Source organism: Trichosurus vulpecula, chromosome X (genome assembly GCF_011100635.1).
Source record: "Trichosurus vulpecula isolate mTriVul1 chromosome X, mTriVul1.pri, whole genome shotgun sequence".
NCBI classification, from domain to species: Eukaryota; Metazoa; Chordata; class Mammalia; order Diprotodontia; family Phalangeridae; genus Trichosurus; species Trichosurus vulpecula.
Window position 1 is genome coordinate 44915620 of NC_050582.1, and position 12659 is coordinate 44928278.

The 12659-nt window shown below is 44.7% G+C and overlaps 1 protein-coding gene across 5 annotated transcripts in view; it reads left to right on the forward strand.

Annotated features, from left to right (window-relative positions):
- The window catches only part of ENOX2 (ecto-NOX disulfide-thiol exchanger 2), a 287911-nt gene that overhangs the window by 259989 nt on the left and 15263 nt on the right, over window positions 1-12659 (forward strand). For all 5 annotated transcript variants that reach the window (XM_036740042.1, XM_036740046.1, XM_036740043.1 and 2 more), the window contains 2 exons: window positions 8195-8376; window positions 10812-10919. In XM_036740042.1, the coding sequence (XP_036595937.1) occupies window positions 8195-8376; window positions 10812-10919 (290 nt within the window). The remainder of the gene's footprint in view (window positions 1-8194; window positions 8377-10811; window positions 10920-12659) is intronic.

Below are 12659 nucleotides of genomic sequence, written 5' to 3' on the forward strand. Positions count from 1 at the left end.
GCTTCCACTTGCTCCAATCTAATTTTTAAAGTAGTATTTTCTTCAGTGGTCTTTCGGACCTCCTTTTCCATTTGGCTAATTCTGCCTTTCAAGGAATTCTTCTCCTCATTGGCTTTTTGGAGCTCTTTTGCCATTTGAGTTAGTCTATTTTTTAAGGTGTTGTTTTCTTCAGTGTATTTTTCAGTATTTTTTTGGGTCTCCTTTAGCAAGTCATTGACTTGTTTTTCATGGTTTTCTCGCATCCTTCTTATTTCTCTTCCCAATTTTTCCTCTACTTCTCTAACTTGCTTTTCCAAATCCTTTTTGAGTTCTTCTATGGTCTGGGGCCAGTTCATGTTTTTCTTGGAGGCTTTGGTTGTAGGCTCTATGACTTTGTTGTCTTCTTTAGGCTGTATGTTTTGGTCTTCTTTGTCACCAAAGAAAGAATCCAAAGTCTGAGACTGAATCTGGGCGCGTTTTCGCGTCCTGGCCATATTCCCAACTAACTAACTTGACCCTTGAGTTTTTCAGTGGGGTATGACTGCTTGTAGATTACAGAGTTCTATGTTCTACGTTTGGGAGGGAGGTGCCAGCTCTGTCAGAGCCGCACTCCTCCTTCCCCAAGGACCCCCAGTCCAGACTGGGCTCAGATCTTTGGCAGGCTGTGCACCCCTGCTGTGATCCGCCACTTAATTCCTCCCACCAGGTGGGCCTGGAGCCGGAAGTAACAACAGCTGTAGCTGCCCCACCTCCGCTGCCCCCGGGGCTGGAAGCCGAACCGCGAACTCCTTCCACTCCCGCAGCTTTTCCCACTAACCTTCTCCGCAGTCTTTGGTGTTTGTGGGTCGAGGGGTCTGGTAACTGCCGCAGCTCACATATTCAGGGCGCTAGGGCCCCCTCCGCCCGTCTTCCGGTCTGGATCGTCCACGCCGCTCAGGCTGGGCTCTGCTCCACTCCGTTCCCAGCTCCCAGCTCCCAGCTCCCAGCTCCGTGTGGAATAGAGCTCACCCAGAGACCATCCGGGCTGTCCTGGGCTGGAGCCCTGCTTCCCTCTGCTGTTCTGTGGGTTCTGCCGTTCTAGAATTGGTTCAGAGCCATTTTTATAGGTTTTTGGAGGGACTTGGGTACGGAGCTCACTCTAGTCCGTGCTTACCAGCCGCCATCTTGGCTCCGCCCCCTGAAGTTGACTTTTTGAATCCCAGCTCAGCTATGTGACCATGGGTGTGTCTGTAGAATATAAGCTCCCTGAAGGCAGGAACTGTTTTGATTTTTTTTCTTTGTATCCCTAGTACTTAGCACAGTGTTTGGCACATGTTCAACACTTAATAAATGCATGTTGATTGACTGACTTGACCTCAGTTTCCTCTTTGGTAAAATGAGAACAATCATGTTTATACTTTCTTCCTCCCAGAGGTATTGTAAACCTTAAGGTACTGTAGGAATGGGAGCAAGGATTAAGCACGTGCTGTGTGCTTTGGGACTAGGGGGGTTGGGGGAAATGTGGGTGGCAAGCACAAAGCTGTATATGACATGATCACTGCCCTCCTGTACCTCAAAGTCTAATTCAAGAGACAAAGCCAGTACACGATTCAAGAATGATTAAGGACCAAACTGTATAGCTGGAACTTTAAGTAGAGTAGGAAGTCAAAGGGGAAATAGCAGTGTGGGCTAGAATAGTCAGAGAAGTTTAGATAATGAATTATGAATTGAGGAGGTGACGGTATTCCAGGTGGAAAGAATAGCATAAGCAAAGGCATTGAGGTTGGAACCAGCCATAGGGGGATGGCGAGGAGGAACAGAGGAGTATCTTTTATGAAGGAGTAGGAAATGAGATTCAACAGGTAATGCAGGCCAACGTTATGGAGGGCCTTAAATGCCTACAAAATGATGAGATTTGTACATGTTTAACTATGAAAGGGAAGGAGCCCAAAGAGAGAGATGGAAGAGTCAATTGTAGTAATTGGGTCTCAGAGTAGGTGAAAAGGGATGAGGTTCGAGGTAAAGTAGAGAGAAATTTTTTTCCTTTGAAACTAGAGGGGAATGAGAAAAAAGATCTGGGGTCATGTTATATTGAGGTCAAGTCTCAGGGGTTCCTGAGATAGCTCATATACCCAGTAGTATTAATCTTCCCCATCGACTAGGAGGCAAGTGAAAGTGAGAGATAGGAATTGGGAGTTTAACCTCCCTGGGCCTCAGTTTCCTCATCTGTAAACTGAGGGTGTTGAACTAGATGGCTCTAAGGACCTTTCCACTTCTAAATTTAGGATCCTGTGTGTGACCTTCAGTAACTCACTTCCCCTCCCTGGACCTGTTTCCTGAGTTGCTGTAATTCACATTCTCTGGCACATTTAAGGTTTCCAAGGTCCTTTTCCTATAACCACCTTATGAGGCACACAGTGTGCCCACCCCCATTTTCTGGATAAGGAAGCTGAAGCTCAGAGATGTATCTCTTGGGGTCAGGGTCACCTAGCTAGAAAGGGCTCAAACAGGAACTTGCACTCAGGGCCTCAGATTTTCTATCTGGCCCTCTTTTCCTTACCACCTTAGCACCTCTTGCTTTCAATATTTTGGTGATATTTGTTTACCTTTTGGTACTCATAGTTTTGAAGGTTACCCTCAAAATGTGTTTGCTTTATGCTGCAGCAGAAGAAACTGAGGCGTGTCTGTTTTGGTCCTTCAGTATTGAAACACTTGCTCAGAGTTTGGCTTGTAGTGAATTCAGAGTGACAGCAGGAGCCTGGAGCTACCTTAGAACTTTCTCATGGCCCTGATGGATTGCCATTTTTCCCATCTAAGGGACATCAGCCCTGCCAAAAACAAACATTTCTCCCTGCCTTGGAGATAGTCAGAAAGAGCCGCCGAGAGTTAATGATGTCAGATTGTGAATGGCTTCCCTACTCAGTGCTCTGTATACCCGTACTGATAGGTATATTATATTAAAGGCTAATATTAAACTTCCCAATGTTTTACCAATGTGCAAAGAGCTCAGCCTTCAGAAAAGGATCCAATTAATATTAAAACTGAAAGGGAAGATTTGGTGTCCTCATTAAAATGCAGGAGAGTGGCAGATGCATGTTGTAGGTAAAGGCCCCTTAGTAGTGTTTATGGCAGTTTGTTTTCTTTTGCTTAGATGATCCTAAACCAAAGAATTTATTCCCAGCTCCCATTTGACTGCAGGCATCAGGCATGCTCTTTCCCCCATGGGATGTAACCTCGTCTCATTTTCTCAGAAGGAAAAATGTTTTCCTATTTTAACTGGTGAATTACTCTAGCAATTCCCAACCCTCACACAGGATCTTGTCCTTAGTGGCAATATGATATCAAAGAAAGAACAATAGACTCAGTCAGAAAATCTGAACTCATGTCCCACCTCTGCCAATGACTACTGTCACCTTGGTCAAGTCACTCCATCTGTCTGAACCTCAAAATCTCTATTTGTCAAATGGAAGTAATAATATTTGAATTCCCAGCCTTCCTGGTTGGTTGGGAAGAAATTATTTTATAAGCCATGATGAATAGAAGGTGTACTTCTTTCACATGTTTATCCACACAATGTGTCGGACATGAACATAATTGCCAGCCTAGAATACAAGAAAAGAAAAAGAGGAAGGATGTAAGGCAGCATAGTGTAGAGGAAAGAGAACTGGATATGCAGTCAGTCAGAGAACTTTTTAGTTCTCCTTGTTGTTGTTGTTTTTCCTTCTTTCTCGAAGAGGACCACGACATCAGGAAGGTGATGCCATGATTTGGAAGTGAATTGGATTCAAGTGAGAGAGAGCTGTGCAAAGTCACCAGCCTCACTTTATCCTCTGGAGCCATCGGGGTCCAGTGGCAAGATATAGATCAGGAAGACTGGAGATGGGCCCCTTAGCTCTCCTACTTACTGTCACCAGTTTTCCTATCTACCAGAATAAGGGGATCAAACTAGATGGTCTCTAAGGATCCTTTTATCCTAAATGCTTCTTTTTAATATTGAGTACTATGGCCTATCAGAGGCTTGCCATGCCCACCTCCATCACCACCACCACCACCACCACCACCCCACACACAAAAAAGTTAACTTTGTCTCTCTATATGTTCTAACCAGTTTCTGTTAGGCTGACAACATGTTTGGCTGCTGTCCTTGGTCCTGAACTGGCAGATAAACTTGATACTTTCTTCTTTCTCAAGCAGTCAATTTCCTTTTCTCTATAGAATGCCTAGCCAAAGGCTTCCTTTTCCTTTTTTTTCACCTGGTTTGGGCCACACCCTTGTTCAGTCTCAGAAGGCTACCTGATGAACAGCATCTCAGAAGTTGGGAGAGATGACAAGGATGAATTTGACTCAGACAGCTGTGTAGCTAAGACTTGCTATAATAAAAGAGTTCTTGTTCACAGTCAGAAAGTCTATGTGATTACAGCAACAATTAAAGTCAGTAATGAAACCAAACATTAAAACAAATGTGCACCATGGCAAAGGTCTTCTGTACTTGAAAAAACAAACAAACAAACCACTAAAATGGGGAGTTTAAAAAGCACTTTAACAAGGGCTAATTGTATGGCCATTTATAGAGAGCAATACTGACATCATCTTTCCTGTAATTCCCAGTCTCCGACTGTCCCACTGACTTAGCCTACCACAGGCTAGCCTTATTTATGCCTAGAATCCTGGGAACATAGAAACACCATCTGATCTATCCCTTAATTTGACCAAATTTAAACACCAAAACTTAGCTAGGGGAAATGCCTTTCCCAAGGTCATATGGCTAAAGTAGTAGGCCTGAGATGGGGAATTGTATGAATGTTACTGAAAGATTTCGTCATAATAATTAGCATTTCTCTAGCACTTCAAAGTTTACAAAGCACTTTACATATGTTAATTCATTTATGATCCTCACAACAACCTGTGAGGTAGATGCTATTATTATCCTCCTTTTACAGATGGGGAAACTGAATCACCAAGGTTAGATGACTTGCCCAGGGGCACAGAGCTAATAACTGTTGGAAGTAAGATTTGAACTCAGGTCTTCTGGGCTCTGAGTCCTGTGTTCTATCCATTGTGCCACCTAGATGTCCTGTTCTATACCTGTTCCTCATGAACAGCCCTTGTCAATGTGATTGCCACGTCCCAGCCAAGAGAAGTTGAGTACATGATCTAAATTCACGAGCCTACTGGCCTGCCATCATGAAACTTTGCTCAGCTTACCCTCAGGACATGGACTAAGCAGGAAATCAGCAGCAGCTCATTTTTCTAGGAGTGCCTTCATATTTTAGCCTTTTGGGTTGTTCTTTTTTCCCCACAATAGTAGAGATGGTATTGATCCTGCCGTCAGGTAGCTTCTGTTCTATTACATTTTAAAATTCTCCAAGTGACTCTTCCATACTGTAATTCTCCCCCCAGCCCAGCCCAGGTTACTCAGTTTCTCCTAGCCCTTTTGCTTACATGTCTCATTTGCACTTACTTCACCCTTCCTCATGTGATAGTTATTTGTCACAGGCAGGTGCCTTCATTTTGTATCTGGAAACCCTAAAGCTCAGGGAGTTTGAGTGACTTGCCCAACAAGTAAGTAACAATCAGAGGAGAGACTTGAACACTAGGACTTCTGGCTGCAGAGCTACTGCTCTTTCCAATATAAACTCGGAAGGCAGGGCCTGTGACAAAGCTCTCTTTGTGTTCCTAGTACCAAGTACAGAGTCCTTTACTCAGTAAGTGTTTAATAAACACTAATGGTTTCTTATTGAAGGCAATGAAAATCTCTCTTGTCTTCCATGATCGGGTTCTTCAGAAAGTATCCTGTCCCCTTTTCCTCCCCTGCAAACTAAATTCCTCCCCAAATACCAAAATATGTCATATTTTTTTGGGAGGAAGCAATCAGGGTTAAGTGACTTGCCTAGGGTCACACAGCTAGTAAGTGTCTGAGGTCCCATTTGAACTCATATCCTTGTGACTCCAGGGCTGGTGCTGTATTCACTGCACTAATTGCTCTGAAAATATGTCATACTTTTGAAGTGAAATCGCTTTCCCTTTCATAGATAGATTTTTTTCTGACTCTTTTAGCATTAAAGCTAGGAAAAAACCCTCAAAGATAATCTAGATCAACCCTCTCATTTTACACATAGGGAAACTGAGTCCCAAAGAAGGAAAAGAGATTCACCTAAGGTCACACTGAAATATAGTGACAGAGCTAGGACTTGAATGCAGTTCTCCTGACTCTGTGCCCAACACCCCCTCCCCCTCACTATACTCTCCCTCCACCCCACCCCCACTGTCTACCAACAAAGCCCATCTGGCTCTAACTCAATATTTTGAACTAATTAGACCAGACAATGGTATACAGGACCATATTGCTGATAACTATTACCAAAAAGCATAGCTTTTCATGTTCACCCAGCTGTAGGAAGAGATCAGCCTGTGGGTGGGAAGCCCAGCATGGCAGCCTATTTGTGGGCACAAGTGAATTTTTCAATATCTGAAAGCAAAAAAAAAATCCATTTGAGAAGTTTCAATCTGAGGATTAGCCTGTTAAAGGCATTATGTAGCATTGCTAAGTCACTTGCTTTTATTGCTCATTCATCATATGAATGGAAACATATTTGTAATTTTATTTCTTTTTGGAATGTGAACAGGACACACAGAACAGAAATGAAGCACAGTCAGTGCAGGACTGAATTCTAATGTGCAGGAAGCAGCGCAGTACAGTGGAGAGAGGACTGGATCTGGGTCCAGTCCCAGCTTTGCCATTAATTCAGTTCCATTCATTAAGTATCAGGCACTGGCCTAAGTGCTGGGGATACAAAGCCATATGACATTTGACAAGTCTCATCCCCTTACTGAACCTCAGCTTCCTCCAATAGAAAATGAATTGGATGATCTCTATGGTACCTTAGCATTCCGTAGCTCCATCATTCTCTGACTCTCCTCTTCCCTTCCATTGGTTTTTGGGTAGCATGGTATGGTGGAATTTGTAGTAGAAGGTCTTCATTCAAGTCCCATCTTTGCCACTCATTAGCTTTGTGACCATGGGGACAAGTCCCTTCCCCTCTCTGGGCTTTCATTTCCTCTGTAAGATGGAGAGAAGTCAACAATCTCTAAAGGCCCTACCACCCTTAAAAATCCCATGGTAGCATGTAATACAAGATACAACATATCGCTGTTAGCTTGGAAATGCCAAATCCTGTTTCTGATGAGAATGTATCAGCTGTGGTGTGGGGCTTTTTCTGTCGGAGCCCTGTACCCTCTTCTGAAACAGACAGACATACAGATAGATAGATGTGTATATATATATATATATATATATATATATATATATATATACGCACACGTGTGCATACATATATCTCATATATAATGTTTTATTTCTCTGTGTTGCTCAGTTGTGTCCAACTCTTTGTGACCCTGTGAACCATCCTGTCCATGAGGTTTTCTTAGCAAAGATACTAGAGTGCTTTGCTATTTTCTTCTCCAGTGGATTAAAGCAAACAGAGTAACTTGCCCAGGGTCACACAGTAAGTGACTGAGGCCAGATTTGAACTCAGGTCTTCCTTACTCCAGGCCTAGCACTTTATCAACTGAGCCACATAGTTGCCTCCTTTGTTTCTCTATCACCTTAAAAATTTCTAAAAGGGCCAGCGTCTCCTAAGGTATGCTGGGCCATCTCCAGTCATCCTGATGAATATCTGGTCACTGGACCCAGATGGCTCTGGAGGAGGAAGTGAGGCTGGTGACCTTGTACAGTCCTCCCTCACTCAAATCAAAGTCAACTGCAAGTCATGATATCATTTCTCTGATGTCATGGTCCTCTTTGAAAACAAAGGACAAACACAACAACCTTAAAATTAGCAAAACACCTTCTTCATGACCACCCTGTGAGAGAGGTAGTGCAAGTGTTTAATTAGACTATAAGCTACTTGAGGGCAAGGATTCTTTGTTTATTTGGTTTGGTATCCCTAGAACCTAGCACAGAGTAGGCACTTTAAAAAATCTTTGTAAAATTATTATTGCCTCCATTTTACGGATGAGGAAACTGAGATTCAGGTTTAAAAGTACTTGTACCAAGCCACAGAGAAGCCGGGGCTGTTCGTTGCCCATGTGCTCTCATGGTCATCTCTCACCTTAGGTGTTTTGAGAGTTTCTAAGTCCCAATCACACTGAGCAGAGCTAGGTTTCTAAGGTCCAGAATTGGCACAGTCAGACCAGTTTGACAATCTTGTTTGAACTTACCACCTGTGCGTTTCAGCCCTAGTCTCTCAGGCTGAGGCCCTGAAGGAAGAAAATGACAGCCTGCGTTGGCAGCTTGATGCCTACCGGAATGAAATGGAATTGCTCAAACAGGAACAAGGCAAAATCAGCCGAGATGAGGATGCAACTAAGGAGCAGCAGCTAAAGCTCCTTCAGCAGGCTCTGCAAGGGATGCAGCAGGTGAGTGTGCAGTGGAGGCCCTTGGCCTCAGGGGGCCTCAGCCTTGGGAATGCTGGCCCCAGGCTGCAGCCCTCCAAGTCGGGAACAGGCCCTTTTTCCCTGTGTGGGAGGTCCCAGACTGCCTTCCCATCTGCCATTGGAGCTCCCTTCCAGTGCTAAATCCTACAGTCTGGCCCCCTGGCAGCAAGGAATGGCAGGCATTGTTCGCCTCATTTTCTTGATTGGGAAACTGAGGCCCAGCGAGGGGAAGTGACTTGCCAATGTCAGAGCTAGAACTAGAACCCAAGGCTTGTGATTGCCAGCCCAACAAGTGCTCTTTCCATCCCACACCACTGCCTGAAATCAACCAGGTAAATGCCTATCCTTCTTGATGAGAGACAGAGTGGCAGAGAGGATAGTGGGTCAGCCTTGGATTCTGGAAGCCCTGGGTTCAAGTTCTTCCTTTAGCATGTACTGAGGCAGTGTAACCCCTAGGCAAGTCACCACGAGTCTTCAGTACCCCAGGTTGGGACGCACCCTGATGAAGTATCCAGAGTACTGGACTTGGAGTCAGGGGACCTGAATTTGAATTTTACCACCTTTGGCCTTAGGCAAGTCACTTTCATCTCCCGGTACCTCAGTCTCCTTATCTGTAAGATGAGGATAGTAGTACTTGCACTCCTTCCCACCCAGGGGTGGTAGTTGTGTGAGAAAGGGGGTTTTAAAGAAAACACTGGATTTGGAGTCAGAGGAGAACCTGAATTCAAATCCTGCCTTTGAAACTTATTGGTTTTATGATCTTAGACCTTCCCTTCTCTGTGCTTTAGTTTCATCTTCTGTAAAATGAGAGGGCTGGACTAAGTGACCTCTAAGCTTCCTTCCAGCTCGAAATTGATGAACTTCCAATTAAGATTATTGTCCAAGAATATAAATCACCAAAAAGGTACCATTCTGCAGTGGTAGAGAAAGCCTGCCCTTTCTAGGAACTAGGAGTTCCCCATATCAGTGGAACCACAGATCCTGTCCGCAAAAGTTATTATCGAGAGAACAAACGCTTTTCTGGCATAGTTGGGGAATGAGATAGAAACTTAATATTCTGGGGAAGTTTTCTGTCCAGACCTGTGACCTCTTGATTTGATCAGTGTAGACACCTTCTGCAGGAGGAAACTCCCTTTGCCAATGTAAGTTGGTACCTCCTCTGAGACACTGAAAGGGTAAGTGACTTGTCCAGGGCCACATGGGCCCCCAGATAGGTCAGAGGCAGGACTTGAACCTAGGGATTATTGACCCTAAGACCAAGTCCCTGCCCAGCTGCTCCATACTGCTTCTCTACTCTGGTGACTAGATGGCTCTATATATACCAATATTGGATCACCAATTTTCTAACACAAGCGCCTGCTCAGGTCCTCTTCACAAGCCTCAATAGAGCCATCAGGCAATGGTTTTGTGGGGCCATTGAAACTCATGAGGATCATCTATTATGGCATAGTGGAAAGGCTGCAATCTGCACCAGTGGAGGGAGTAGCCCATTGTTGAAATTGCATCTCTTTGAAATTTTCAAGGGAGAGGGTCCAGGCAAATACAGTTAGTACACAAACTTGACTGGGACTTAACAGTTTACAAAACACTGAAGGCCAAAGAAGAGAAATAACCTGTCCAAGGTCATAAGTAGTAAGTTACAAAGCCAAGGTTCCAATTCAGGTCTTCTGGCTCCAAGTCTTGCGTTCTTTCTTCCCACTGAGCCCCACCACTAGGGGAAATCAGCCTAGAACTTTATCTAGGAAGAGCTATTAGAACCAGAACTCCCGCCCAGCTGCAATTTAACTGAGAGGTCAGAAGAGCAAAGGAAGACTTATGACCCCAAGAAGAGGGAAGAAGCCAAGTTTCAGGAATAAATTAAGAAATGAAGGTAGCCCTGTTAGAGGCAGAAGACCTGGGTCTGAGGTCTGGCTACTAGGGGAGTTTCTTTGCCTCCAGGAGCCTTCATTTCCCCCTTCTATAACATGAGAGGGTTGGGCTCTTCTAGCTCTGAAACTTATGCTTCTGGGTTCCTCGTCTGGAAAATGGGAATAATCAGACCTTGCAAGGTAGGTAGGTGAAGAAAGTGCTCTGTAAACTCTCCCAGAGCTTTTCACCTCTTCATCCACAAAAGGGGATAAATTAGCCCTCCCTACTGCCCAGGGCCTTTATGAGGAAAGGGGAGGTTTAAACTTTAGACCTCTAGACAGGGAGTGGTTATTATTCATTGTCAACCACCTGAAAGAAAGGGATGAGAGGCATGGAAAAGACCTCGACATCACCAGCATTGCCACCCTCTCACCACTGTGTTTGCCGTAGACCAAGGATGGCCCAACACAGACCACATTCCACATCCAAGCTCAGCCAGCAGCCCCCCAGGGAACTTCAGGGAAGTTGGGATTGAACTCCTCACCCCCTTTTATCTGTTCCTTCTTCAGCACCTTCTGAAACTGCAAGATGAATACAAGATAAAGGAAACCGAGCTTGACAAAGTCAAGGAGGAAAAGATGCAGCTGGAAAAATTACTGGAGAATCTAAAGGAGCAGGTACAGCCTTGGCCACGAGTGCCAAAGGATGGGGCCTTCCCCACAGACCCTTTCTTTTGTCACATGCCAGTGTCGACTTGGGGGCCCACCAAGTAGACACATACCTCACCAGTCAGAAAGGAATGCCCTCAGATTTGGGCCTATTGGGAGGCCATCCCTAGAGTCCTTTACTTCATTCCTCATGGTCATTTGGTCAGTGGGTTGGTTGGCCAGTCAGTTATTTGGTCAGAGAGGCAGCATAGTGTGGTGGATTTGGAATCTGGGGCCCAAGGTTAAAGTCCTGGTTCTGTGTTACCTGGAACAAGTTTATCCCCTCAACCCCAACCCCTGCCTTTCTCAGTAAAGTTTGAAAGTCTTGGACTAAATCAGAACTCCTATTTCTCTAATGCTTTAACAAGATTATTTCCAAGATCCAATTTGGCTTTAAATCCAATAATCCCATGATCTTGGGATTAGTCTGTCTGCACTCCTAACTGACAGGGTTTTTTAGAAAGCTAAAAATGCCTTTGGACATCTGTGCAACTGATGGCATTTGAAATTACACATCTTATTAACAGAGGAACTGAAGCCCAATTAGGTCTTGCCTGTTTCTTTGGTGACGCACCTTCTAACGTAGATGGTGCCTAGCTGCAGAGTGAGAACAAGCGGTGTGTCTAACCAGGAGAGTGGGAGTATTACAGAGAAACAATGTGCACAGGGCCCGGTCTTTTAGCCATCTTGTAGCACCTACATTAGTCATTTCTAGCTGCTTTTTTAATCTCCGAATCATATTATGCAACCCTTTGTACAGATACACAGGGCATTGCATTGACACTTCTCTGTGGAAAGAAACCAAGGTATAAATTGTAGATGGGGCCCATAAACTGAAAACAGACAGAATTTGAGGGGGAGGCTTGGGCTTTGCATAATAGTCATCAGGAAGGAAAGGTAGAATTTTGTCCAGGGGAGTCTGAAGAAGCTGAGAGCAGCTAATAAGCAGCAGACTGATTGAAGCTCCCTGGCCTCGAATTGGGTGCCTGGCTATCAAGGCATGTCATGTCTGCTGATGATCACCACTTTGTTAGGCTCCTGGCCTTGCCATTATTCTTGAACGCTCAACTGGAACTAGCCTCTGTAGCAGCCCAGTGGTGAAAATGGAGCTCCGTTCCACCGTCTTCAGAGAAAGAAGAGGAGAGGGGAACAGGCTCACACACAAAGTCAGTAGTCCCCAAGTTGCATATGAGCCTTTGCTCTTCATCTCCATGCTGAGCCCAGGAAGGGGCCACACGTTCAGCCCCATCTTGAGTTAGACGCACAATGGCTTCCCCTGGAGTGCCATTAAGAGTTGGCAACCTCAGTGGAATTTAAGTAAATGATTGAAAACATTTGCTTCTGCAGGGCCATTTGTGATGCTTTTAATTCTTCCACTTTATAACACCAACTTGCTCTCTAGCTTTCCTGAAGCTGTTAAGGAAATGAGTCCAATTCCAGAGAAATCCATTCATTACATATTAATTGAACAGTGCCAAGGCTGCTGTCCTTCTTCCCAGACTTTACTATTACAATAGGAATTCCCGAAATGTCTGTAGGCTACTAGAGAGCTCCATGCTTCCTGTGTTCAGTAGGACACAGCACGGGCATGATACAACCAAGCCCATGGCTCCTTATGCTGATAGTTGGCTTCTAGGCACGAGCATCCTCAGTGATGGTAACCAGAGCCTTTGTAAAGCCTTCGAGGTCAGATCACACCAAGAAAACTTG